Source organism: Agelaius tricolor, unplaced genomic scaffold (genome assembly GCF_023055355.1).
Source record: "Agelaius tricolor isolate 1412-34295 unplaced genomic scaffold, bAgeTri1.0.p SCAF_3, whole genome shotgun sequence".
NCBI lineage: Eukaryota > Metazoa > Chordata > Aves > Passeriformes > Icteridae > Agelaius > Agelaius tricolor.
The window spans coordinates 68,962,297-68,990,023 of NW_027269263.1; the positions used below are offsets into that span (position 1 = coordinate 68,962,297).

Below are 27,727 nucleotides of genomic sequence, written 5' to 3' on the forward strand. Positions count from 1 at the left end.
GTCCCGACCTCCTCCCATGGCTTTTCCCAACATCTGCTGCTTTTGCAGGAATATTTCCCTGGAGTGGCAACAATTTAAACCAAGGATTGAGGTTGGAAACCAAGGAGAGGAGATAAAAAGTGGGATAAAAACCTGTGGGAATCATCACCACAGGACCTGGAAAAGGTAAAAAAAAAAATTAATGGCTAAAAAATTTAAATATTCCCAGAAGTTCCTGCAGGGTGGTGAATGGAAACACACTCCAAGGTGCATCCAGGAAATCCCTGGATTATGGGAGGATGGAGCTTCTCCAGGTGCTTTTCCTGCTCTTCCGCTCCCGTTATCCCTGGAGGAACAAGCCCCGACCTCCTCCCATGACTTTTTCTCATCCCTCTCTCCCAACATCTGCTGCTTTTGCAGGAATATTTCCCTGGCACAGCTGCAGCTCCCTGGCAGCACAAGAGGCAGCAGGGCTCGCTCCCAGCTCCTTGATTTTTCCTGGAATCCGCAGGATTTTCGGCGTGTCCCGGGGTGCTCAGCTCCCTTTCCATCTGAGGGTGAAACATCTCAAAAATGCTGAATTCTGGATGCTCCCCTTCTGTCCCCCGCAGAGCAGGTGAGTGAAAAATGGGGAAAATCTCTGGAAAAATGGAGGGGGGGAAACTCTGTTGTAGTCCCTGCCCTCCAAAGCGAGGACAGGAGATGAGGTTGGGATTCTGGGTCTGATTGGAATTGTGCAAAAATAAAAAAAAACACTGCAAAGGGGAAAAAATGAGATTTGTTCTTTTCTTGTCACTGGGTTTTTGCTTCTCGTGAATTTCCAGGCTGGTAAATCCGACTTGGAGCAAAAAATATCTGGAAAGGGACAAAAAAATTAAAAAGAGATCTGTGAGGTTCCTTAAATATTCCTTGGGACACTTGGATTCAGGAGGATGATGGAAATTCAGGGATAATTTGCCTCCCTCCTTGCATTAAATCAAATCCTGCAGTTTAATATTTACAGGGAAGATAAAATCTGAAGGGGAGGATTAAAGCCTCACCCACAGGAGTGGCTCTGGTTATTTTCAGGGACCACTGGCTGGTTTTTCCATTGGATAAATCAGAATTCCAGGCTGGCAGCAGCTGGGGTCCTGTGCCATGGCTGCTGTGTGTCGCTGTCACCATGAGGGGACAGTTTTGTGTGCCCCACTTTTATCCTCCTCCACTTATTTTCATTCCAAATAAAACAGGCTCAGCCTGAGGCTGTTCCATGGCAGAAATTGGGATTTTATCCCTCTGATTGCCACCTCATTCCCTGCGGAACAGCCACAAATTTCATCCCATGGAAAAGCAAAATCCAAACCCCAGGAAGGGCTGGTGAGAGAGGCCACCCTTGGTCTGTTCAGGAAATGCAGGGAAGAATGCCTAAAAAATTATTTATTTTATTTTATTCCCATTATTCTTTTCCCTTTCCAATTCTTTTAATCTCGGCAATATTAACATTATTTAAAATTATGAATATCCTAACAGGAATTCCTGGCTGGGCTGGAATTGCCAGAGCAGCTGGGGCTGCCCCTGCATCCCTGCAATGTCCAAGGAAGGATTGGAGCAGCCTGGGATGGTGGGATTGGAATGGGATTGAACGTCCCTTCCCAACCAAACCATTCCAGGATTCTGGGATCAAGGAGGCTTTTTATGGAAGGACTACTGTGGAAGTTGGGGATGGAAAAGGGAAGGGAGACCCTTCCTGGAGTCCTGAGGTTCCCAGTGAAGCTCCCGGATCCCAAAATCCCTTCCTAGAGAGGAGTCGGGGTGGGGATGGATCCAATCCCAGGCTGGGAGAGCTGGGAATGGAGGGAATTCCCTGGAGAGGGAGCCTGGGCTGGGATTTTGGGAAGGGATTCCCAGAGCAGCTGGGGCTGCCCCTGATCCCTGCAGTGTCCAAGGAAGGATTGGAGCAGCCTGGGATAGGGGAGGTGTCCCTGGAATGAGCTTGGAGGTCCCTTCCCACCCAAACTGCTCTGGGATTCTGGGATTTGGGACACTCAGAGTCCATCCCGAGGGATTTTTATGGGAAATGGGGAGAGAAAAGAGAGGAAAAGGGAAGGGAGACCCTTCATGGTTTGCTGATATTCCAAGTGAAGGCCCTGGGTCCATGAATGTCTTGGAGAGGAGATGGATCCAATGCCAGGCTGGGAGAGCTGGGAATGTTCCCCTGGAGAAGGGAAGGCTCCAGGGAGAGCTTCCAGCACATTGCAGGCCTGCAGGGGCTCCAGGAGAGCTGCAGAGGGACTGGGGCCAAGGCCTGCAGGGACAGCACCCAGGGAATGGCTCCCAGTGCCAGAGGGCAGCCAGGGATGGGATCTTGGCAATGAGGAATTCCTGGCTGGGCTGGGATTCCCAGAGCAGCTGGGGCTGCCCCTGCATCCCTGGCAATGCCCAAGGCCAGGCTGGACACTGGGGCTGGAGCAGCCTGGGACAGGGGAAGATGTCCCTGCCATGGCAGGGGTGGCACTGCAGGGGCTCTGAGGTCCCTTCCCACCCATTCTGGGATTCTAAACCACCTTTGCTGGGGTTTCCATGGAGCACAGTGGGAGAGTCCAGCAAGGAAAACAACTGGGAACACAAATTTGGACCGGAGCAAAAGCCACTCCCTTGTTTTGGGGGCCAAATTTATCAAACAAGAGCCCTCATCTTGAAGTGGGGCTGATAAGAACCATCCCATGAGCTGGGAACCCTCAAAGCTCCACAGGGCTGTGAGACCTCATGGAGCATCTTCACTCCAGCTGTTCTTGGTCCCATCTCTCATCCCAAAAAGTCATTTTTGGATCTCCCCTGCTGTTTTCAGGGCCTCAGGAAGAACAATGGGACAGAAACAGGGCTGGGGGCCCTCCGGGTGTTTTCCCAGAGGTGCTTTGGGATCAGAAAGCGCTGCTGGACCTCTCCCAGCTTTTATCTGATGGGTGAGGAGTGGCTGCCAGGGCTTTTAGCTCAATATGAAACCAGAATTCCCGCAGATGGAAACCCTTCCCTCTCCAGAGGGGCTGGCATTCCCGGAAGTGGTGAGTGCTCCTCATTGTTTGCCTGGCCTTGCTCCCATTGATCGTTCCCAAATATTCCTGATTGCTCCAGGAGCTGAGGAGCCTGGCTTGGAAACCTCCCAGATTTGCTTCAGCACAGTTTATTTTTGTGGTTTGCGTTTGGCCTGAGTTTGGTGTTCCCCCTCCTCTGGGCTTTTTTGGTTTTGACAATTGAAGAACTCGTTTTGTTCTTCGCCCCTGCCCTGGGCATTTGATGGAGCCTGGTTGGCTCCAGGCTTTGGGAATAAGAGCAGGGAATTGTTCAGCTCCAGGTGTTCCCATCACACCTGTCAAGAGCCCAGCATGAAAATTCCACATGGCCTGAGCCCAGATCCATGGGGAAAAGTCACCAATCCCAACATTTATGGGCAGGGACACCTCCCCCGTCCCAGGCTGCTCCAGCCCCAGGGTCCAACCTTGGACATTGCAGGGATCAGGGGCAGCCCCAGCTGCTCTGGGAATCCCTTCCCAAAATCCCAGCCCAGTCTCCCTCTCCAGGGAATTCCCTCCATTCCCAGCTCCCCCAGCCTGGGATTGGATCCATCCCCACCCCGACTCCTCTCTAGGAAGGGATTTTGGGATCCGGGGGCTTCACTGGGAACCTCAGGACTCCAGGAAGGGTCTCCCTTCCCTTTTCCATCCCCAACTTCCATAAAAGTCCTTCCATAAAAACCCTCCTTGATCCCAGAATCCTGGAATGGTTTGGTTGGGAAGGGACCTTCAATCCCATTGCAATCCCACCATCCCAGGCTGCTCCAATCCTTCCTTGGGCATTGCAGGGGTGCAGGGGCAGCCCCAGCTGCTCTGGCAATCCCAGCCCAGCCAGGAATTCCTCATTGCCAAGATCCCATCCCTGGCTGCCCTCTGGCACTGGGAGCCATTCCCTGGGTGCTGTCCCTGCAGGCCTTGGCCCCAGTCCCTCTGCAGCTCTCCTGGAGCCCCTTCAGGCCTGCAATGTGCTGGAAGCTCTCCCTGGATCCTTCCCTTCTCCAGGGGAACATTCCCAGCTCTCCCAGCCTGGCTCCAGCCCTGGAGCAGCTCCATGGGTCCCTCTGGATTCTCTCCAGGTGCTGCTGCTGCTCCTGGGTGTCCCCAGGTCCCACATCTCCACATCCTCCCAACCCCTGCAGGGTTAAACCCCTCTAGACCTGGGTTAAAACCAGAATTCCTCATCCTGCAGCATTTTTGGGAGCCCCAATCCTGTCAGGAACTGCGTTGGAGCTGCACAAAACCTCCTGATTGCCCCACTCCGGGTTTGGGAGTGGAGTCAGCTGCTGAATGCAGCTCCAATTGCAATTAGGCCCATTCAGCTCCCTAACGAGGCATTCAGGGCTCTGGGAGCTCTGCAGGGTTTAATTAGGCTCAGTTGTTAAGCCTGAGTTTATGGAGTGCTCCTCTGAAACCTGGGATCAGCAGCAACCCCTAAAACTGGGGTAATCCTGGAGAGCTTGGAGGCAAAAATGATCTGAAAGGGAGGAAAAATCGTGGGTATTTCTGGGCAGGAATCAGTTAATTCCTGGGATCTTCTGCTGGAGTGGGGGAACGTCGGCTCAAGTGACTTCCCTGCAGGGAAGAGCGAAATTCCACCTCTCCCAAGCTCCAAACCCTGGATGTTTGAACACCTGGGAGCTGATGGGTGATTTAAATCTCTTTTAACAGCTCCTTGAGGCTCTCATTTATTAACGGGGCCCTGCCGGTCCTTCGGCCTCACCTGCAGCCGGGTGGGGCTGGGATTCCCTGGAATTTTTTTCCATCTCAAGCCAACGTTCCCGCTCACCCTGGAGGCTCCCGGTTCTCCCTTTTCCTCTGTCCTTGACCTTTTTGGCCCCTTTAGCTCCTGGCCAGGGGATCTTGAGGGAGGGATGGGACCCACCAGGGTGAGATCTGCTCTTCACCAGCTCTGGAATTCCCAGCACCGCGGGCACGGAAATCCTCCCTGCAGCTCCCCTGCTCTGAGCAGGAAAACTGTGGGATTTCGGGATGGGGGGGGTCTCTAATTCTTCCTGATTTTTATTTATTTTTTAACTAAGCCGAAATCTCCTCTGTTTGTGTGGTGGGAGCTGCAGGGGTGGCTGGAAGCTGCCTTGGGATGCAGCTCTGGATTTGGCTGCAGGAGGTGAGGAGAGAATTCAGATTTATTCCTGAGATCCTGTTTGGAGCTGAGGGGAGAATTCAGATTTATTCCTGAGATCCTGTTTGGAGCTGAGGGGAGAATTCAGATTTATTCCTGAGATCCTGTTTGGAGCTGAGGGAAAAATTCAGATTTATTCCTGGGATCCTGTTTGGAGCTGGGGTTCAGAATTCAGATTTATTCCTGGGATCCTGTTTGATCCCAGGACAGTGAGAATTCCAATTAATTCCTGGGATCCTGTTTGGAGCTGAGGGGAGAATTCAGATTTATTCCTGGGATCCTGTTTGATCCCAGGACAGTGAGAATTCCAATTAATTCCTGGGATCCTGTTTGGAGCTGAGGGGAGAATTCAGATTTATTCCTGAGATCCTGTTTGGAGCTGAGGGAGGAAAATTCAGATTTATTCCTGGGATCCTGTTTGGAGCTGAGGGGTAAAAATTCAGATTTATTCCTGGCATCCTGTTTGGAGCCAGGGGTGAGAACTCAGGTTTATTCCTGGGATCCTGTTTGGAGCTGAGGGGAGAATTCAGATTTATTCCCTTGATCCTGTTTGGAGCTGAGGGGGGAGAATTCAGATTTATTCCTGAGATCCTGTTTGGAGCTGAGGGAAAAATTCAGATTTATTCCTGAGATCCTGTTTGGAGCTGAGGGGAGAATTCAGATTTATTCCTGAGATCCTGTTTGGAGCTGAGGGAAAAATTCAGATTTATTCCTGGGATCCTGTTTGGAGCTGAGGGGTAAAAATTCAGATTTATTCCTGGGATCCTGTTTGGAGCTGGGGTTGAGAATTTAGATTTATTCCTGGGATCCTGTTTGGAGCTGAGGGAAAAATTCAGATTTATTCTCTTGATCCTGTTTGGAGCTGGGGTGAGAATTCAGGTTCATTCCCTTGATCCTGTTTGGGGCTGAGGGAAGAATTCAGATTTATTCCCTTGATCCTGATTGGAGCTGGGGTTCAGAATTCAGATTTATTCCTGGGATCCTGTTTGGAGCTGGGGTTCAGAATTCAGATTTATTCCCGGGATCCTGTTTGGTCCCAGGAGAGTGAGAATTCCAATTAATTCCTGGGATCCTGTTGGGAGCTGCTCTCCCTCCCCCGGAATTTCCATGGAATGTGTCCCACTCCTTCCCTGCCCACCTGGCCCGGAGCTTTGGGGTCGCTGCGCTGTCCCCACCCCACGGAGCCACGTGTGGCGCTCGGGTCCTTTTTGGGGTCATTTCCCAAACGTTTGGACCTGCGCTCCCTTCCCTGCCCAGTTCCTCCAGTTCCCCATCCAGGAGACAATTCCATGGAAATCTCTGCTGTGGGGAGAGGAGATGAATCAGGATTTCATTTGTGCCGCCCCCACTCCAGCCCCCCAGCGACGTCAGGCTCCCACATTTTGCCATAAATCACTTTTTCCCCCCAAGCCCGCTGTTTTCCACCCTCTCCAGGTGCTGATACCTGGAGTTTTTCATCTCCCTGGGAACGAACTCTCCCCCTTTCCCCGCTCCGGCCCCTTCCCTCGCAAACATCCCAGTTATTTTATCATCGTTTTATGCCCACGAGGTAAAAATGTTTTAATTCTTTCCCCCCCCCCCTTTCCCTCCCTTTCTCCCCCCCGTTTCCATTCCCACATTCCTGCCCGGAGCGCGCGGGGTGGCATCCCCTGCCTGCCCCGTTCTCTCCATCCGTCCGTCTGTCCGTCCGTCCGTCTGTCCCAGGTGAGGAAGCGCAGCTGGAAGGGGGAGCCCGCCTGGAGCAGCCCCTCCTCCCGCCTCAGAATTCCTGCTTTCCTGCTTTTCCCCAGCCCCTGGAAGTTTCTGCGCCGCAGGATTCCCGGTGCAGGGAGCTCCGGGACGCTCCTGGGAAGGGGGAGAAACCGGCGCCGGGTGAGCAGCACGGTCCGTCTGTCTGTCTGTCTGCGTCTGTTTGTCCGTCTCCAGGGGTTTGGCTTTGGGTTTGTTTGGGTTTTTTTTTTTGTTTGGTTGGTTTTTTGGGTTTTTCTGCCACTCTTCAGTCTCAGGTTGCAGTTAAAGAACTGCGGAGGGGAAGGAGGGAGAGGGGCCGGGGGAGGAAGAGGAGGAAGAGGAAGCAGCAGCAGCTCCCACAAGGGAGAGGAAGAGGAGGATGAGGAGCGGCGGCTCCGGATGAGAAAACTGAGGAGGATGAGGAGGGAGCAGCTTCCGATGGGGGAGGAAGAGGAGGAGGAGGAGGGAGCAGCTTCCGATGGGAAGGAAGAGGAGGATGAGGAGGGAACAGCTTCCGATGGGGAGGAAGAGGAAGCAGCAGCTCCTGAGGAAGAGGAGGGTGAAGGAGGCAACAGCTTCTGATGGGGAAGATGAAGAGGAGGCAGCAGCTCCTGAGGAAGAGGAGGATGAGGAGGCAAGGTTCTGATGGGGAAGATGAAGAGGATGAGGAGGCAGCAGCTCCCAGTGGGGAGGATGAAGAAGATAAGGAGGCAGGACCTCCCAATGGGGGAGAGGAAGAGGAGGATGAGGAGACAACAGCTTCTGATGGGGAAGATGAAGAGGATGCAGCAGCTCCAGATAAGAACGGTAAGGAGGATGAGGAGGCAGCAGTTTCCAAAGGGATGGGGAAGATGAGGAGGCAGCAATTCCAGATGATGAAGATGAGGAGGCAGCAGCTCCTGTTGGGGGAAGATGAAGATGAGGAGGCAGCAGTTCCGGGTGAGGAGGAAGAGGAGGATGAGGAGCAGCAGCTTCCGAAGGGGAGGAAGAGGAAGATGAGAAGCAACCAGCTCTGGATGAGGAAGCACCACATGGGGAGATGGGGGAGGAAGAAGAGGTTGAGGAGCAGCAGCTCCCAATGGGGAGGATGAGGAGGATGAAGAGAATGAGGAGGCAGAAGCAGCTGCAGATTCCCCCTGCACGGCACAATTTGAGCCCCTTGGTTCAAATTATCAAATCTCAAGGATCTCAATCCCTTGGTGCTGCCCCAGAAGGGCCTGAGGGGCCCCAGACCTGCCTGGGATTGGAGTTTTGGGATGACTTTTCCCCAGCCCGGGTGGGACACGGCTCAGGGAGAGCTGGGAAGGAGATTCCAGAGCATCACGGAGTACCCAGGATTGGAAGGGGGCACCCAAGTGCCACTCAGTCCCAAATCCCAAAATCCCACCAGGTTCCCGAGGGCGTTGCCCCAATGCTCCCTCAGCCTTGTCGGCATTGCCAGAGTTCCATTGTTTTGTTTTGGGGTTTTTTGAGGTGTTTTTGGGCAGAATCCAATTCCTGTTGCTCCTTTGATGCATCCAGGGGGTCTGAGCATGGAGTGGGCAGGATCTGATCCCAGAAAACTTCCACCAGTGGGATGAGGAGATGGATTCTCCCTCTGAGCTCCCTTGTTCTGCGTGAAGCAAGTCCTGCATCAAAGTTGGGACAACAACAATGCAGCGAATCCCCTGGGAATGGCCGTAATTCCAACAAAACGGATATTTTGGTGGGATGTGGGAGAAGCAGCAGGAGGAGTTGGTCTGGGGCCATTCCTGGCTGGGGAACTCCCAAATTCCAGGGTGGAATTCTCCTCTCCTGCTGCAGGTTTGATCATGGAAATGGATTCAGAATCCACACCCAGCCGTGGATTTGCTCCTTTCCCAATCCAGCTTTTCCTGCCCCGGGAGCACCAGTGGTGGTGGGGACTGAGATCCCCTCACAATTCCCTGTGGATTCTGGAATGATGTTCCACAAATTCCATTTTGATTCACAATTTTAATTTTTTTTTTTTTTTTGGCTGCTCTCCATCATGGCCCCAAAATAACGGGAATTCTGCTGCAATCAGGAATTGCCGGGAAATGGTTTTCATTCCTGGGAGAGGAGGAAATCAGCCACCAGGAGAAGATTCCTGGAATGTCTCAGAAGTCTTTGAGGCTCTTTGTGGTTTGGGGTGGAATTTGCAGGAATTGCTTCCTGTGGTCAATGCACCGGGAAGGGGACGGGGGAATGTTGGAGCTTCCCAATTTTCCTGCAGCTCCAAGGATCCTCGGGGAGGGCTGGAGGTTCTGTTTGGAGGGTTGGCACAGGGATATGGGGACATGTCCTGGCCCTTTTGGGTGGCATTTGGTCCTTTTTGGGTGTCACTGGAATTTTGGGATCACTAGGATTTTGGTCCTTAGTGAGTGTTGCTGGAATTTTGGGTTCACTGGACTTTTGGGATCCCTGGATTTTTGGTCGTCATTTGGTCCTTTTGGGGGTGTCACTGGATGTTTGGGATCCCTGGATTTTTGGGTGTCACTTGGTCCTTTTTGGGATCACTGGCATTTTGGGATCATTGGGTTTTTTGGGTATCATTTGGCCCTTTCTGGGGTCACTGGATTTTTGGGTGTCATTTGGTCCTTTCTGTGTGTCATTTGGTCATCTTGGGGATCACTGGAATCTTAGGATCACTGGGGTTTTGGGTGTCATTTGGTCCTTTTTGGGATCACTGGATTTTTGGGTGTCATTTGGTCATTTTTTGGGTGTCATTTGGTCCTTTTGGGTTCACTCAGTTTTCCCAAGCATGGCTTGTCTTGGAGTGGGAAAACCCGGGGAGTAGGGGACAGACGGACGGATGGGTGGATGGAGTGGGACTCTTTGGGATTTGGGATCCGCAGGTGGTGCTGAAGCTGTGGGATGTTCTCACCTCAGGCCTCACCTTCCCGTGGAATTAATAATTAAATTAATGTGAAAAGTCAGAGATTTGGGTTCAGACCCTTGGCTCCAGCTCAGGGCCTGGGGGATCTCCTCCTGACTGGGCAGGGGGTGCCTCTGGATCAGCCTCTCCCATTTCCTGCCCAGAAATCAGGGAATCACTCAGGGGTTTGTGTTGGAAGGGGACTCTAAAGCCCATCCAGTGCCTACCTGGCCATGGGGCGTTGGGTCAGGAGATGGCAATGTGGGAATTCCATGCCCAAACTCTCCCTGCTGCCTCCTTCCATGGCCTTATCCCAGCAAACGCGAATCTGGAGCCAGGGAAACAGCAGCTGGGAGAATTTCCCCTGCCCCAAACCCAGGAGGTTCCCAGGGTGTGGGAACCCAGGAAATTCCTCTGGCTGCCCTGGAGGGATCGAGCCCTGCCCAGACCCCCCTTGTGCCTTTGATTGAGCCCTTGGAAAAAACAATTCCCAACCTTATGTGAAGGATTACAGGCCGTGAAAGTTTGAGTAGAATGATAGTGAATTTATCACAAGGTGAAAAATAGATTTTGGGGTTTTTAGCATGGGGGTTCAGGGGGCAAGATGGAGGCATCTGGGCATGTCCAGCCTTTCTCCTTCTTCTTGGCCTCCATCTTCTGGGTGATGGTTGCACTTCTGGATTGGTTTAAGGCAGAAGCTTGCTGTCTAACATAGGTGATAGGTATTGGGAAGTTATGGTAAATATTGCACACTTGCTGGACAGACCTCAGCAGGCCAGAGAGGGAATTTTATAGATAAGAAACAATGAACAACCTTGAGACTGAAAACAGAAGAGCTCCGACTCCTTCTTCGACTGCCAGAATGGAAAAAGAGACTTTCTAACTGACCTTGGGGTCACTCTGACCAGCTGGAGATCCCGAGAGCAGGGCATGCAGAACCTTCGGGATCTTTGTTCCCTTTGTCCCAGCTCCTGTTCCCCTCAGGAGCACTTGGAAATGTGAATAACCTGGAAAAGTTCCAGCTGGAGGAACCGGAGCGGCGCAGCCCTGGCTGCCAGCCAGGCACTCAATCTCTTCATCCATCACTTTCCCAACCCTTTTTTAACCCCCACCTCCTTCAAATCCAACGATTTTCCCACAAATCCCCCCCCTCCTTGGCCATGGATCCTGCTTCCCTGGAGATATTCCCTTTTTGAGAATATATAATCCCATTCCACCTTTTTTAAGGGAAAACAGACGTACAAACATCCCCCCCGGACGCCCCACGTGACAAAACTGCAGATATCCCATTCTTTATTCCATTAATCTATCTGATGAGCGGTGATTCCCAACAAAATTCCCCTTTGGAGTCACCCACCCCAAACCTTCCCTCCTCTCCTGGGATTTCTTGCAGGAATTTGGAGCTCAGGGCACCAAACCCCTCCCTTGCTGTTTGCAGCAGCTGCATGGGCAAATCCAACATTTTTTTCCCCTCAAATTGTGCTTCTTGGAGAGGGAGGAAGGTTCTGCCTGGAGATGATCTTCCCAAGAAACACCCCGCTGGAATTTTCTGCTTGGAAAAGCCTCTAAATTTAGCTTAAAAAGGTGTTTTCAGTGTGAAAATCTGATTTGTGGGGAGTCACCATGGAGCAGGAAAAAAGAGAGGAGGGTCTGGATGTCATTCCCAGGACTCACCAGGTGTTTCCCTGCTTTTCCCCTGGATGCTTCCAAGCTGAAATCCTCCATCCTAAACTCCTGGGACCTTCATTGTCACAGGAATCTTAGAGGGACTCCTTATTCTCATTAATCCCTGGTGTTAATTGGAATGAAATCCCTGGAAAAGAGTGAAGCTGGATGAAGCTATTGAGATTTTTTTTTTTTTTTTTTTCCTCCCTGAATCCATAATTTCCACCTTGGAAGTTGTCCATGTTTACCTGGGAGCAGGTGAGGCTTGGAGCAGGAGAAGAACATTTGATTGCCCATTAAAAAAGAATAAAATTCCTTTTGGCAGCACCACTTCTGCTCCACAGGGAGAATTCCCTGTTTTCCAGAGGGGGAATTCTGCAGCAGTTCTGGGGAGTCATTAAACCACCAGGAATGACCAAAATTCCAGACTCCTCTGGCATGGTGGGCTGGATCCTCAAGGAAGTTCATCCTGGATTTAGGAGCCTGGAGATCAGGGTTGGATGCTGCTGAAATCTGATTTTCCAGGCTTTTTCTCCCAGATTAATTAAGTGGGAAGTTTCTTCTGCCTTTATCCCACCACCAATATTCCCATTTGGGCTTCATTGCCTCAGGTTGATACTGGGAAAGGAGGGGCAAAGCTGAACTCTCAGCATTAGAGAAGAAATGAAGGAATTCAAGGATTTATGGATTTCAATCCCAATTTTCCAAGCCAGGAGGAGCCTTTTCAGCAGGAGAAAAACTTTTCCCGGCACTGAGGGTGGGTGGGAGCGTCACCCTCAGGTGGCCCCAGCTCCAACCTCTTTCCCTCTGCAGGTGAGGGGCTCTCCAGGCTCTGTGCTGGCTTCCAGGAATTCCCAGGAGCTGCTTCCCAAGGGAAATGTCGTGTGCCCAGATCCAGATCCTTGTCCTGGTGGTGGCCATGGGGCCCTTCCGAGCTGGGGCTGCTCATGAAGGTGAGTGACAAGTGACACCTGGGTCACCATGGGTGCGGCACCTGGGGCGTTTCGGGGAGGAAAATCCCTTTTCCAAGCAGATTTTCCTGGATCCACTCATGGATCTGTCAGGGTGGAGCTGTGGTGCCTTTAATTCCTGCTCAGGATCCTCCTGGGTTGGGATCGTGTGGATAACAGAGCACCTCCAAAGGAATTCAGGGCTTGTAGGGATGAATCCTCTCCCTGTGCTGGCAGGAATTTCCTCCTGGAATTCCTGCCCCAAGCAGACGTGAGACACAAGGGCAGGAGGGCCCTGCAGAGAAGATCCTTGGAGGAATTCAGGGCCTGAATTCCTGCTCGGGGATTGAATTCAGGCCTGAATTCGGGGCCTGAATTCCTGCGCTGGGATTGAATTCGGGGCCTGAATTCCTGCGCTGGCATTGAATTCGGGGCCTGAATTCCTGCGCTGGGATTGAATTCGGGGCCTGAATTCCTGCGCTGGGATTGAATTCGGGGCCTGAATTCCTGCGCTGGGATTGAATTCAGGGCCTGAATTCCTGCGCTGGGATGGAATTCGGGGCCTGAATTCCTGCGCTGGGATTGAATTCAGGGCCTGAATTCCTGCGCTGGCATTGAATTCGGGGCCTGAATTCCTGCGCTGGCATTGAATTCGGGGCCTGAATTCCTGCGCTGGCATTGAATTCGGGGCCTGAATTCCTGCGCTGGCATTGAATTCGGGGCCTGAATTCCTGCCCTGGCATTGAATTCGGGGCCTGAATTCCTGCGCTGGGATTGAATTCAGGGCCTGAATTCCTGCGCTGGCATTGAATTCGGGGCCTGAATTCCTGCGCTGGCATTGAATTCAGGGCCTGAATTCCTGCGCTGGCATTGAATTCAGGGCCTGAATTCAGGGCCTGAATTCCTGCTCCGGGATTCATGGAGAAATCAGGGCTCTGCTCAGCGTCCTGCCTCTGCTCCAGAGGAAAGTGGGGAGAAAGGGAAAACAAATCCCCTCTGAATTCCAAGACTTGGTTCCAGCCACCACATGGGAAATGGGAGAGGGAAAACCTCAAGGAAGCCTTGAATCCTTTTCCTGGTTTTTAGGGAGTTGGGATGGCACAAGGATTCACCTCCCCAGCTCCATGCAGGCCCACAAGGACCTTTTGGGGATGAGGGGCTGGATCCAAAAAGCAGGAGGAAAAGGAATTCCAGGGAAGAGCCTCATGGATGTATTTTTGGTCTCATGGGGGGAGATCCTTGGGAGCATCCCCCAGAGTTCCCAGGATTGTCCCAGGCTGGGTGGGATCTTCCTTTTTCCAACAACCCCCAGGTTTGGAGGTGCAGATCCATCTAGATCCATTAAATTCAACAAGGAGTTAATGGAATCTTCAGCATCAGCTTGGAAATTAGCTTAATTAAGCTGCTGTCCATCAATTAACCAAGGAACTTGACTCTGGCACTGTTTAATTCCGGGCTGGGAGCAGGGTAATAAATCAAAGTTTGGAGATGTCTCTGGCAAAGCCGTGATGGATGGAACGGGATGTTCATGGAAAATTCCCACTCCCACCCTATCCCCCTGTGATTGATAGAGCTGTCCAGGGTGGGATTTCCTCCAGAAGGTACCAATCCAAATATCTTTAACATCCCACATTTCCCATGACAGTTCTGGGTGCCTGATCCAAGCAGGAATTCTGAGGTTTTGGGAAATTTTTGCCCCCCCACAAAAAAAAAAAAAAGGGAAAGCCCCCAGAATGAGCTGGGATTGTCACTCTTATAGGGGAAAGGGCCCCATCCCACCCTTTGGAATCCCTTATTTGTTGTTTTCCTCCTCATTATCCCCGGATGCAAATGAGGGTGGGGTGAGGAAGACTCTCAAAAACCAGGATGGATGGAGGAAGCTCTGCCATGGACAGGGACCTTCCACTGTCCCAGGTCATCCTGGCCTCAGAGACTTCCCAGGATGGGGCATCTCTGGATGAGAAGCTTCTCCTGGGTCCAAACATCCAAATGAAGGATTAGGAGGAAATTAAGGAGAACACAACACTCTGGGAAGCACCTAAGCATGGTCTCTCCATCTCCCTCCCTTGGGTGTCCTGGGAATTCGGGTGGTTCTGGGGGTGTCCCTCACTCCATGGTGTGGGACGAGCCTCCCTGTCTGTCCCTCTTGTCCCCCAGCCTGCAGGACAGCAGAGGTGGCCGAGGTCCTGTTCCTGGTGGGGCACTCGGAGGGAAGCGCAGGGAAGGAGAGCTCCCGGCTGCTCCAGGATTTCATCGGGAGCGTGGCCAGGTCCTTCGAGAGCGCGGGGACGGGGACAGGAGGAGTCCAGCTGGGCCTGGCTCTGTATGGGGAGACACCAAGGTGGGTCTGAGCATCCTCCTCCAGCCACCTCTGGGGTCCAGCTCGTGGGTGAAGAGATTCTGCAGCTCTGGGGAACCTCTGAGCAGGAGCTTGGACCCTCAGCAGAGCCAACCAGAGGTGCTCGGCCACAGGGAATTCTTTCAGGGTAGGAAGGATGGGTTTAACGTTAAAATTCCAAGTTCAGGGCAGCAAGGATGGGTTTAACACCCAAATTCCGAGTTCAGGGCAGGAAGGATGGGTTTAACACCCAAATTCCAAGTTCAGGGCAGGAAGGATGAGTTTAACACCGAAATTCAGAGTTCAGGGCAGGAAGGACGGGTTTAACACCCAGATTCTGAGTTCAGGGCAGGAAGGATGGGTTTAACACCCAAATTCTGAGTTCAGGGCAGGAAGGACGGGTTTAACACCCAAATTCTGAGTTCAGGGCAGGAAGGATGGGTTTAACACCCAAATTCCAAGCTTTAGGTCCTTGGTCGTGGTACCAGGATCTGGGGCTCGTTCCCTGCACTCCCCTGGCCACTGTGAGGAGAACTTTCTGGGATGAGTTAAATCCATGGAATGGTTTCGGTGGGAAGGGACCTTAAAGACCATTTCATTCCAGCTTTCATGGGCAGGGACACCTTCCCCTATCCCAGGCTGCTCCAAGCCCCATCCAGCCTGGCCTGGGACACTTCCAGGGATCCAGAGGCAGCCACAGCTTCTCTCAGCAACTGGAAAAAAAACTAAATTTCAATGTTACTGCTGGTTATGGCCATTTTCCGTGCACCCCCTGCTCTTTATTACCCCGTCTCCCATTCCCAGGATGAGTGTGGAGCTCACGGATTACGCGACCATCAGAGAAAGGCTGGATGCAGCTCAGGATCTCTCCTCCAAAGGCAGCAGCCTCCAAACAGGCTCAGCCCTGGCTTTTGCAGCTCAGGCCTTGGCCCACCAGGACACCCTGAGACAGGAGGCAGCAAAGGTGGGCGAGCTCCTGAGGTGCTGTCCAGGGAGCAGCTGGGTCATCCCAGAATCATGGAATGGGTTGGGTTGGAAGGGAATTCAAAGATCATCCAGTGCCACCCCTGCCATGGGCAGGGACATCTTCCATTATCCCAGGCTGCTCCAAACCCCATCCAGCCTGGCCTTGGGCACTGCCAGGGATCCAGGGACAGCCACAGCTTCTCTGGAAATTCCATCCCAGCCAGGAATTCCTTCCCAAGGTCCCACCCATCCCTGCCCTCTGGCAGTGGGAAGCCATTCCCACTTTGTCCCGCCGCTCCATGATCTTGCAAGGTGTCCCTCTCCACAGGGAGGAATTCTTTCCTAGTGTCCAATCCAAACCTTTTGAGAGCTGCTCACGAGGACTTGTAGGGATGAATCCTCTCCCTGTGCTGGCAGGAATTTCCTCCTGGAGCTCCTGCCCCAAGCAGAGATGAGACACAAGGGCAGGAGGGCCCTGCAGGGAAGGTCCTCAGAGGGGCAGCTCATGGCAACGATTCCATGGGAGCCTCCTCAGAGGTGTGGGGTTTGTGCAGGATTTCATTCCGAGAGAGGGATTTCATGGATGCAAAACCCCACAGCTCCCGTTGTGACCCCCCTGATGTCGCGCCCGTTTTTTCCCTGGCTGTTATCCCAACCCTTGCAGGCGCTGGTTCTGATCACGGATGGGAAATCCAGCGATTCCGTGGAAGAGGGAGCCCGGATCCTGCAGGATGGGGGGGTGACAGTGTTTGCTGTGGGTACGTGTGGCCACCAAGTCCTCTGTGAGACCAGCCCTCCTTCTTCTCCTGTGTGACCGACCCTCGTTCTTCTCCCCAGGAACCATTCTTGATTCACCACACCCTCTTCCTGAAAACTGCTCCCATCCCCAGGCTCAGCCTTTCCCACAAGTCCAGGAAAATGTTGTGTTCTTGGATATTTTTGTTGTTGTTGTTAAAAATTGATTTATTCAGTGAGAATCTGTGGTTTTGTACCTGTCAAAGCCACTTGGGAATTCAGAAGGGGTTTGATAATTGGTTCCATAAAAGTCAAAATGTTTTGATGTCACATTTAGAGAAAAAAAAAAATTGAAAGTGCTTTTGCTTCTGAAGTTTTCTCTTAAAGGGACTCAGAGATTGACTCAAAAATGTGCCTCGGGATAATTCCATGAGTGAGGAAGGATTCCACTGCTCCCCCCATCCCCAAGAGTGAAATTCCACCAGCTAAATCCAAATCCTTCCCTTCCCCAAATATCCCAGGGAATGACAGGAATGGTGGTGGGATTTTGATACAAAGAGCAGCCAGGTTGATTTGAACCAATGTGAGATGGAAATTGGGGAAGGATTGGTTTGTTGGGTGGGTTGTTCCCCCTTTATTTTTTTTTTTCAACCACAGGAAGACCCTGGAATTTTCAAACAGCCCCCCAAAATCCCATTGTCTGCTCAGCACAGGAATGCCTCTGTACCCAATGGGAAGGACAAGGCCAGATCCTGCCCCGTTCCTGTTTTCCCCACCTCTCAGCCCATTACCAGCACTGAGACATCTCTATGGCACCTCTGGAGAAATCCTGACCTCTTTTCCCTGCTGGAAGAGGCTTCCTCTGCTTCCCCCTTCCATCTTGAGGCTCCATTCCTTGTTCCCTCCTCTTCCTTGGCAGCACAACCCAAAATTGGTGTCAAACTCAAGGCCCAGCACGTTTCTCCCCCTTTCCAAAGCCTGGCCTACCCCGTGGATGATGTTTGATGTCCTCTTTCCCTCCCCTAGGGATCAAGGATGCTGACAAGAACGAGCTGGGCAGGATTGCCTCAGATCCCACCGCGGAGCACCTGCTTCACGTGGAGGATTTCCAGCTGCTCCCAGACGTGGCTCCCAAACTCTCTCGGAGGCTCTGCTTCACCGCCTCGGAGCCACCGCGTCCTGTCAAGCACAGGGTGCAAGGTGTGTCCGGCTTCTCCCCTGATCCTGCCTTCCATCTGCCTAAACCAGCCTCTGAGTGTGCTTCCATGGGGATGAACTTCCCACGTCCCTCTGGGGGAGCTGGAGGGGTTGGGTGATCCCAGAGGAGCAACCAGCTCCTGCCTGGGGACAGTGGTCCTGGGTGTTTTCCTTGTGGCTGCCTCTCCATGGTTTGTTTGGGGATATCAGATCCTGGTATCCCTATTTTTTGATTTTTTTTTTTAAGGGATACCAGATCTTGGTATCCCTATTTTTTGATTTCTTTTTAAGGGATACCAGATCCTGGTATCCCTATTTTTTTAGGGGTATCAGATCCTGGTATCCCTATTTTTTTAGGGGTATCAGATCCTGGTATCCCTATTTTTTGGGGTTTTTTTAAGGGATACCAGATCTTGGTATCTCTATTTTTTGATTTTTTTAGGGATACCAGATCCTGGTATCCCTATTTTTTGATTTTTTTTTTTTTTAAGGGATACTAGATCTTGGTATCCCTATTTTTTTTTTTTTATTTTTTAAAGGGATATCAGATTCTTGTATCCCTATTTTTAAATTTTTTTTAAGGGATACCAGATCCTGGTATCCCTATTTTTTTATTTTTTGATTTGGCTGCTGGATCAAACAAAAGGAGCAGCGATGGGATGGAGCAGCATTTCTGCTCCTTGGGGTATTTTGTTGTGGGATTGTCACAGGGAATTCTGGCAGCACAGCTTGGGGTCTGAGGAAGAACTCCATTCCCTGCTGGAGATCCAAAGAGGTCTCCAAAAAGAGGTCTCCAAATATATTTCCAAAGAGATCCTGACAGTGCAGCGAATCCAGAGGTGATGGCACTGAATTCCTGCCCCTTCTTGGCTCAGGAGCTCATGGGAAGCTGAGTTCAAAGCTTGGGGCAGAAATGGGGAGAACTTCACCTGAGGCTTTAAAGGGTCTCTTTTTTTTTTGGGCCTCTTCTGTGGTTCTGCAGCACTTCAGGGCTCCCTGTGACATTCCATGGAAAATCCAGGCTCCCTGTGACATTCCATGGAGAGTCCAAGCTTCCTGGCAGATTTCTCCAGCGTTGGGAAGGAGTAGGGCAGGGAGGAACTGCTGCCCCTTGCATTAACCAGGTGTTCACTGGGGAAGTGTAACCAAAAAAAATTTTGGTTTCTTGCTCTGTGCTGTCAAAAAACTCGCCAAAAAAAAAAAAAATTCCTGCTGGATCATCTCCTGCCTGTAAACAGACCCCAGGTGTCCCTGTGCTCCCAACCTGAGTGACACCCATGGCTTTCTCTTGTGGAATGCGTTGACTCCGTCCATGAACTTCCACACGTGGTGGAATCCAATCCAAACTCTTCCCTTTGTGCCCTTGCAGCTGAGCAGATCCTGGGCCCTCGGGAGCTGCGTGTCAGCGAGCACAGCCACAGCTCCCTGAGGCTCTCGTGGGTGGCAGCCACGGGCAGGGTGACCGGGTACCACATCCACGTCCACCCCTCGCTGCCACCGGGGCAGCCGGAGCACCAGAGACAGGTAGGGTCATGTTCCCGTGTTACAGGGCCCCAGATGGGCTTCAGTTCCCAGTGTTGTGGGGTTATCCCATGCTGAGGGCACAGCCCAGTTAGGAGGTGACACCATGTCCCACAGCCGTCCTGGTGACAGCGGGATTGGTAGGAATTCCTGAGGGTTGAAGTGGAGGTGTGGATCCACCAGTTTCAGTCCCCAATGTTGGGTTTTAGTTCCCCATGTTGTGGGGGTCACCCCATGTTGAGGGCACAGCCCAGTTGGGAGGTGGCACCATGTTCTTCAGACATCCTGAGCACAGGAGGATTGGTGGGAATTCCTGAGGGTTGAAGTGAAGGTGTGGATCCACCATGGGATCCACCAGTTTCAGTTTTCAGTGTTGGGTTTCGGTTCCCAATGTTGGGTTTTGGTTCCCAACGTTGGAGGTTCATCCCATGTTGAGGGCACAGCCCAATTAGGAGGTCACACCACGTCCCTCAGCCATCCTGGACACAACAGGATTGGCAGGAATTCCTGAGGCTTGAAGTGAAGCTGTAGGTCCACCATGGGATCCACCAGTTTCAGTTCCCTATGTTGGGGGTTCATCCCATGTTGAGGGCACAGCCCAGTTGGGCGGTCACTCCACGTCCCACAGCCATTCCGGTGACAGCGGGCTTGGCAGGAATTCCTGAGGGTTGAAGTGAAAGTGTGGATCCACCAATTTCAGTGCCAGTGTTGGGTTTCAGTTCCCAAAGCTGGGTTTCCTTTCCTAATGTTGTGGGGTTTTTCCATGTTGATCCCACAGCCTGGTTAGGAGATGGCACCATGTCCCTCAGCCATCCTGGTCACAATGGAATTGGTGGAAATTCCTGAGGGCTGGAATGAAGGTGGAGATTCACCATGGGTGTAGATCCACCATGGGATCCATAAGTTTCAGTTCCCAGTGTTGTGGGTTCATCCCATGTTGAGGGCACAGCCTGATTAGGAGGTGGCACCACATCCCTCAGCCACCCTGGGCACAGTGGAATTAGCAGGAATTCCTGAGGCTTGACATGAAGCTGTAGATCCACCATGGGATCTGCCAGTTTCAGGTCTCAGTGCTGGGCCTCGGTTCCCAATGTTGGGTTTCCTTTCCCAGTGTTGTGGGGTCATCCCATGCCGAGGGCACAGCCTGGTTAGGAGGTGACACCACATCTCTCAGCCGTCCTGGATCCTTCAGCCTCATCCCTCAGCCATCCTGGGCACAGCGGGATTGGCAGGAATTCCTGAGGATTGATTTGAAGCTGTAGATCCTCCATGGGAGTGGATCCCCCATGGGATTCATCAGTTACAATTCCCAGTGCTGGGTTCCAGCTCCCAATTTTGGGAGGTCATGCTGGGTTAGGGGGTGGCACCCAACCTTCCCGATATCCAATCCTTTCTCTCCTTATCTTATGATGCCACCACTCCATCCCATCCAGCCTCTCTGGCAGCATCTCCTGCTCCTCCTGCTGCCAGGGCTGTTCATTTTGGTGAGATCTCCGTGGATTTTGGGACTTTCCATGTCCTTGTGTGAGGGATGCTGCCGTGTGCTCCAGCTCATCCCACACAGCACAAAGTTTGGGAGTTACACTGAAGGGCAGAAGATACTTGCCCTAAAAGCTTTGATTCCTGATAATAGAACAAAGCTATGAAAGCTTAAATTATTAAGGTGGAGATTATTAATTGTATTAATTATTAAAATTGTATTTAACTGGAAAGATCATCCTTGGCAGCTTCTGTGTTTTCCCTGTTATTATGAGATCCTGAAGTTCTGTTTCCATCTCCTGCCCTCAGGTTACATCAAAAATTCCTTCTCTGAGCTTAAAAAGGAACTTTCTTGGTTGTTTTCCCTTCATTTTCTTCAAAGGAATTTGAGATCACCTTTACCCTTAATGCACTCTCCACGCTCTATTTCCCGGGTTATTCCACAATTTGAGGATCACAACATCGGGGTGAGGGTTTTAAGAGGCTCCCGCCCATGGAAGTCACCTCGAGCAGGTGTGGAGGGCGGCCTGATCTTCTGCTGTGGGCGTGACACCGGTGTCCCTTGTCCCCCCTGTGTGGCAGATGGAGGTGGACGGGGACACCACCACGGTGCTGGTGACAGATCTGAAGCCCAGCACCAAATACGTGCTGACGGTGAGGGCCAGCTACGGAGGGGCCCTCGGGGAGCCAGCAGCCACCAAAGGGAAAACGGGTGAGTGTCCCCTTGGCCAGCCCTGTGGGATGGATGGAGGGATGAGGGATGGATGGAGGGATGAGGGATGGATGGAGGGATGAGGGATGGATGGAGGGATGAGGGATGGATGGATGGATGATGGAGGGATGAGGGATGGATGGAGGGATGAGGGATGGATGGAGGGATGAGGGATGGATGGATGAGGGATGATGGATGGATGAGGGATGGATGGATGGATGATGGATGGATGAGGGAGGGAGGGATGGATGAGGGATGGAGGGATGAGGGATGGAGGGATGAGGGATGGATGGATGGATGAGGGATGGATGGATGTGGATGAGGGATGGATGGATGGATGATGGATGGATGAGGGAGGGATGGATGGATGAGGGAGGGATGGATGGATGAGGGAGGGATGGATGGATGGATGAGGGAGGGATGGATGGATAATGGATGGATGGATGGATAATGGATGGATGGATGAGGGATGGAGGCTTGGAAGGATGGAGGGATGGTGGGAGGAAAGGAGGGTGGGTGGGTGGATGGATGGATTGTGGGATGGATGGATGAGGAAGGGAGAAATGGATGGTGGGATGGATAGCAGGATAGATGGATAGGGGGATGGAGACATGGATGGAAGCATGAGGAATGGATGGATGACAGATGGATGAAGGATGGATGGTGGCATGGGCTTGGAGCTTCAAATTTTATTAGAGAAGCTTCCATTGAGTCCTGAGGTGCAGGAAGCTCCTTGGCTTTCCAAACTCCTCCAAGAGGAGCCTGGATGGGGCTGGATCCAATCCCAGCCCCAGGTTGTCAATGCATTAAATCTAAGGAATTATAGAGGTGTGGTTGAACTTTGTCCAGGGATTAAAGATGGCAAACCAGGTTTATTTAGATTATATAAAATTTATATTAAAAGTAATGATTTCTTATGATAAATGAGTAGATTAAAAGATCTTAATCAAAATTATTTACTGCACAGTAGAGAAACTCAAACTACCAGGATAGGACAGAATCGTGCACTTCATCAAAGTAATTATACTATAGTAATTATATTAAAGTAATTGTAATATAATTAGCAAAAAAAACCCCACCCAATTATTGAGGTAGAGATTGATGTCACTCACCCAGACCAATGTCCAGGGGCAAATCTCTTCTGCTGACCCTCAAGGGGTGACTTTGAGGGGTGTCCCCACCAAAAGCAGGAATCTCCATTCCCAAGAATGGACATGGGGACATGCCAGGAGAAGGTTTGAAAGTGACACTGGACTTTCATCACCTCTGCTTTTAGGGATTTTCACAGTTTAAGGGGTTCACTCCCGGGATGAAGCTCCAATCCTGCTTAGCCCGAGGGGTTTTGTGAAGAATCCCTCCTTCCCCTCCTTCCCCTCCTTCCCCTCCTTCCCCTCCTTCCCCTCCTTCCCCTCCTTCCCCTCCTTCCCCTCCTTCCCCTCCTTCCCCTCCTTCCCCTCCTTCCCCTCCTTCCCCTCCTTCCCCTCCTTCCCCTCCTTCCCCTCCTTCCCCTCCTTCCCCTCCTTCCCCTCCTTCCCCTCCTTCCCCTCCTTCCCCTCCTTCCCCTCCTTCCCCTCCTTCCCCTCCTTCCCCTCCTTCCCCTCCTTCCCCTCCTTCCCCTCCTTCCCCTCCTTCCCCTCCTTCCCCTCCTTCCCCTCCTTCCCCTCCTTCCCCTCCTTCCATGTTTGGAATTGTTTGTCTTCTTGAGGGAAGGTCTCTGACAGGATGAATAAATAAAGGAGTGGCTTTGAGGGGTGTCCCCACCAAAAGCAGGAATCTCCATTCCCAAGAATGGACATGGGGACATGCCAGGAGAACGTTTGAAAGTGGCACTGGACTTTCATCACCTCTGCTTTCAGGGATTTTCAGAGCTCACTAATCCCACTCTGCTCCCGGGATGAAGCTCCAATCCTGCTTAGCCCGAGGGGTTTTGTGAAGAATTCTTCCTTCCTTCCTTCCTTGCCTTTTGTTCCCTCCCCTCACCCCCTGCACCGCCCGGAATTGTTTGTCTTCTCGAGGGAAGGTCTCTGACAGGATGAATAAATAAAGCTCCTCAATGAGGTTTGGCTCATCTGTACTTGCCAGCAAGAAGATGGAATGTCTTTATGGGTGGAAATAAAGCCATTTGATCTCTCCTCTTATTATCCCCAACACGAAGCCAGAGGCAGGAGCCATAAATCCGTCTGCCCTGGCTGGCTGGATCCAAATGGGCTCCTCTCCCTTGGAATTGTGGCCGTGGGAGCAAAGCAGGCTTTGATTCATGGCTTTGATTCCTGCCCAGTCCGCAAGAGCTGCGGAGTGTCCCCTGCCCAGGGGAGATTTCCTCTGCTTGTGAAAGGATAATTCAGATCCCAACAGCATTCCCAGAGAAAACTCCCAAACTTTCTGCCCTGGGATGTTCTGTCCCTATTTTCCAGTGGAAAAAGAGTTGGTAGGGAGGGGGATTGTTGGTTTTAAGGAACCAGAGTTGTTGCTTCTCCTCTTTGTGTCTCTCTGTCCCTGAAGACAAAAGATTTTCCAAGGATCTTTTCCAGCATTCCAGCACTGCCACCTCCATTTCTGCCCTGTTTTTGTGTCCCCAAAGCTCCTGTGCCTCCAGTCACCAATTTCCGTGTGATAGAAGAAGGGCTTTTCAGCCTGAGGGTGGCTTGGACACCTCCCCTGGGCAAGCTGGAGGGCTACAAGATCTACATCCCCAGGGGTGAGTTTTATCATTTTTTTATTAATTTTATTAATTTTAATCCATTTTTAATTGATTCTTCTTATTTTTTCTTGGTGTTTGCTTTATAAGGAGCAATGATCCAAGGGAAGGTGCTGTGAACTCCTGGCATGACTCTGGAAAGAGTTCCAGGATAGACATTTCCAAATATTGTGGTTCTTCCAGCATGGAGGAGAGTCCTTGGAAAGACTTTTCCTTGGAAGAACAAGCTGAAGGATGACACTGTGAATTCCCTGTTTGCCCTGGCACATCCAGATGTTTTTCCCTCCCAAGTGCCTGCTCTGGGGGGGATTTGGGATGAGTTTGGGATGCCTCCCACTCCCCTCCGTGGGATCTGAGGGCTGGCACGGCACAGCCAGAATTCCACCACATGGATTGGGAGGCTCCAACCAGGCCCCTGAGCCGCCTCCATGGTGTGAAGACCTCCCTGGTGGGGTTTATCCTCCTGGGAAGGCTTCACCGTCCCTTTTCTCCTTGATTTTGCAGCCAGCAAGCCCGGGGTGACCTTCGAGCAGATCCTGCGGGGCGATGTCTCTTCCCACCTGCTGGAAAACCTGCAGGAGGACAGGGAATACAGCATCAGCATCTACGCCGTGTATCCAGAGGGCCCGAGCCAGCCCGTGGCTGCTCTGGGCAGGACGTGTAAGAGCTGGGTCATCCCTTTTGTCCCCACCGTGGTTGGTCCCTTTTGTCCCCAGCTGTCCTGTCCCCACCTCGGAGTTGGTGCCCTCACACACCAGGACCTTCCCAATTCCATCCTGACTCTTCCCTCATGGACATGGAAATCCTCAATGCCATCCCAAAGTTTGGGGGAATGTCAGAGATCGTTTTCCCTCCTGTTTTGCACCCACACTTCACAAAAGTTGTTTGGTCCCAAACAGGGGACAGGGACAGATGGGAATGTTCCAGCTCTGGTTTATGAGATGCCTTCAGCCCCTGGGTAGGAGCTCCTGGAAATCCCTCTCAGGGAATCATTAAGGCTGGAAAAACCCTCTAAGATCCCTGAATCCAACCATCCCCACCTCAGAATTGGTGCCCTCACGCACCAGGACCTTCCCAATTCCATCCTGACCCTTCCCTCGTGAACATGGACATCCTCAGTGCCATCCTGAAGTTTGGGAGAATGTGGGAGATTGTTTTCCCTCCTGTTTTGCACCCACACTTCACAAAGTTGGTGCTCAGGGATGTTTTCATCCTGGATAGTCACAGGTTGGGCTGTTCTCCCTCTGGTTTATGAGATGCCCTCAGCCCCTGGGTAGGAGCTCCTGGAAATCCCTCTCAGGGAACCATTAAGGCTGGAAAAACCCTCTAAGATCCCTGAATCCAACTGTCCCCAGCCCCAGGATCTTCCTAATTCCATCCTGACTCTTCCCTCATGGACATGGACATTCTCAGTGCCATCCCAAAATTTGGGGGAATGTGGGAGATCGTTTTCCCTCCTGTTTTGCACCCACACTTCACAAGGTTGGTGCTCAGGGATGTTTTCATCCTGGATAGTCACAGACTGGGCTGTTTTCCCTCTGGTTTATGAGATGCCTTCAGCCCCTGGGCAGGAGCTCCTGGAAATCCCTCTCAGGGAATCATTAAGGCTGGAAAAACCCTCTAAGATCCCTGAATCCAACCATCCCCACCTCAGAGTTGGTGCCCTCACGCACCAGGACCTTCCCAATTCCATCCTGACTCTTCCCTCATGGACATGGACATCCTCAGTGCCATCCTGCAGTTTGGGGGAATGTGGGAGATTGTGAAGTGTGGGTGCAAAACAGGAGGGGAAACAAGGCTGTTTGGTCCCAAACAGGGGACAGGGACAGACTGGGCTGTTCCAACTCTGGTTTATGAGATGCCTTCAGCCCCTGGGCAGGAGCTCCTGGAAATCCCTCTCTTGGCATCGTTAAGGCCGGAAAAGCCCTCTAAGATCCCTGAATCCAACCATCCCCAGCCATGTCCCCAAGTGCCACATCCACGTGGCTTTGAAATCCCTCCAGGACTGTGACTCCACCACTGCCCTGGGCAGCTCTTCCAATGCCTGACCACCCTTTCCATCAAGAGGTTTTCCCCAAAATCCAACCTGAACCTCCCCTGGCAGAGTTTGAGGCCATTCCCGCTTGTCCTGCCCCTCATTCTGCGGGAGCAGAGCCCAGTCCCACCCGGCCACCTCCCTTCAGGTGTTCCCTCCACCCAGGTGAGCCAGGGGAACACTGATGGACAAACAGCGGAGTGGATGCTCTGAAATTTTCTTTCCATCCTCCTTCCAGTGAAGCTCCTGCCTGTGGAGAACCTGGTGCTGCAGAATGAAACCACGGACACGCTCCAGGCCCGGTGGAGCCCTGTCCGGGGAGCAACGGGATACAGGCTCACCTGGACATCAGCAGGTATGGATGGGTGGGATTCAGGCTCACCTGGACATCAGCAGGTATGGATGGGGTGGGATTCAGGCTCACCTGGACATCAGCAGGTATGGATGGGTGGGATTCAGGCTCACCTGGACATCAGCAGGTATGGATGGGTGGGATTCAGGCTCACCTGGACATCAGCAGGTACAGGGTGGGATTCAGGCTCACCTGGACATCAGCAGGTATGGACGGGGTGGGATTCAGGCTCACCTGGACGTCAGCAGGTATGGATGGGTGGGATTCAGGCTCACCTGGACATCAGCAGGTACAGGGTGGGATTCAGGCTCACCTGGACACCAGCAGGAATGGATGGGGTGGGATTCAGGCTCACCTGGACATCAGCAGGAATGGACAGGGTGGGATTCAGGCTCACCTGGACATCAGCAGGTATGGACGGGGTGGGATTCAGGCTCACCTGGACGTCAGCAGGTACAGGGTGGGATTCAGGCTCACCTGGACATCAGCAGGTATGGATGGGGTGGGATTCAGGCTCACCTGGATATCAGCAGGTACAAGGTGGGATTCAGGCTTACCTGGACATCAGCAGGAATGGATGGGTGGGATTCAGGCTCACCTGGACATCAGCAGGTACAGACAGGGCTGGAGGTATGTATCAGTGAGCAGGTCATGGAAAGGTGGGAGCTGTGAAATTCCCAAGGTGTTGGTTGCACTTTGGATTGGATTGGATTCCATCTGTGTCCAGAGGGAACTGGGATTTTTTTGGGGGGGTTTGTAACCGGTGGCGTTTTCTCTGCCATGGAAGCAAAATTTCCTGCTGTGGCCCTGCATGGAGCAGGCTGGTGGATATCCAACCTTGTTGCATGGAATTATTATTCCATGAGGAGCCTTGGAATAGCTGAGAGGAGCTGGGAAAGCCCTCCCTGCAGAGCTGCACAGCCCTGAGTGTATTTGGGGTCACCCCTTTTTTGGGGGGACAACTGAGTATGTGATTTTTGGGGGGACACAGGAAGTGCCTGTGCTCGTGGCTTTTCTCTCTGCAGCATTAAAGCCAGGCTGCATCCCCCAGAATCCTCATTTTTTTGGGCAAATTTGGGAGTTTGGAGACAGATCCACCTTTTCAGCTGGAGCTTTTCCCCTGCCCTGAACCCAAAGACATTTTCTGTGGCGCTGGGAGAGGGAGCAGGAGTGAGAAATTCCAGGTTGATGGCAGATTTTGGCCTTGGGAGATGGATGTTTCTGGGGCTCAGGGGTGTCAGGACACCCAGGCTTTGAACAAAAACCACGTTTTCCTCTCCCTCAGCTCCCCTGGTTATGGTGGA

At 52.1% G+C, this 27,727-nt stretch overlaps 1 protein-coding gene across 2 annotated transcripts in view; it reads left to right on the plus strand.

Moving 5' to 3' along the window:
• The first annotated feature begins 252 nt into the window (after positions 1-252).
• The window catches only part of LOC139588599 (collagen alpha-1(VII) chain-like), a 123,204-nt gene continuing 95,729 nt past the window's right edge, over positions 253-27,727 (plus strand). The window contains exons 1-13 of one of the 2 annotated variants that reach the window (XM_071424199.1): positions 253-293; positions 400-595; positions 6,801-7,053; positions 12,254-12,393; positions 14,548-14,731; positions 15,533-15,692; positions 16,359-16,452; positions 17,456-17,629; positions 18,996-19,150; positions 21,209-21,338; positions 23,920-24,036; positions 24,541-24,696; positions 26,310-26,426. In XM_071424199.1, the coding sequence (XP_071280300.1) occupies positions 12,318-12,393; positions 14,548-14,731; positions 15,533-15,692; positions 16,359-16,452; positions 17,456-17,629; positions 18,996-19,150; positions 21,209-21,338; positions 23,920-24,036; positions 24,541-24,696; positions 26,310-26,426 (1,363 nt within the window). In that variant the 5' untranslated portion in view covers positions 253-293; positions 400-595; positions 6,801-7,053; positions 12,254-12,317. Of the gene's footprint in view, positions 294-399; positions 596-6,800; positions 7,054-7,446; positions 7,585-7,698; positions 7,708-12,253; positions 12,394-14,547; positions 14,732-15,532; positions 15,693-16,358; positions 16,453-17,455; positions 17,630-18,995; positions 19,151-21,208; positions 21,339-23,919; positions 24,037-24,540; positions 24,697-26,309; positions 26,427-27,727 lie in introns of those variants that run through there. The other variant, XM_071424201.1, reaches the window with a different exon arrangement.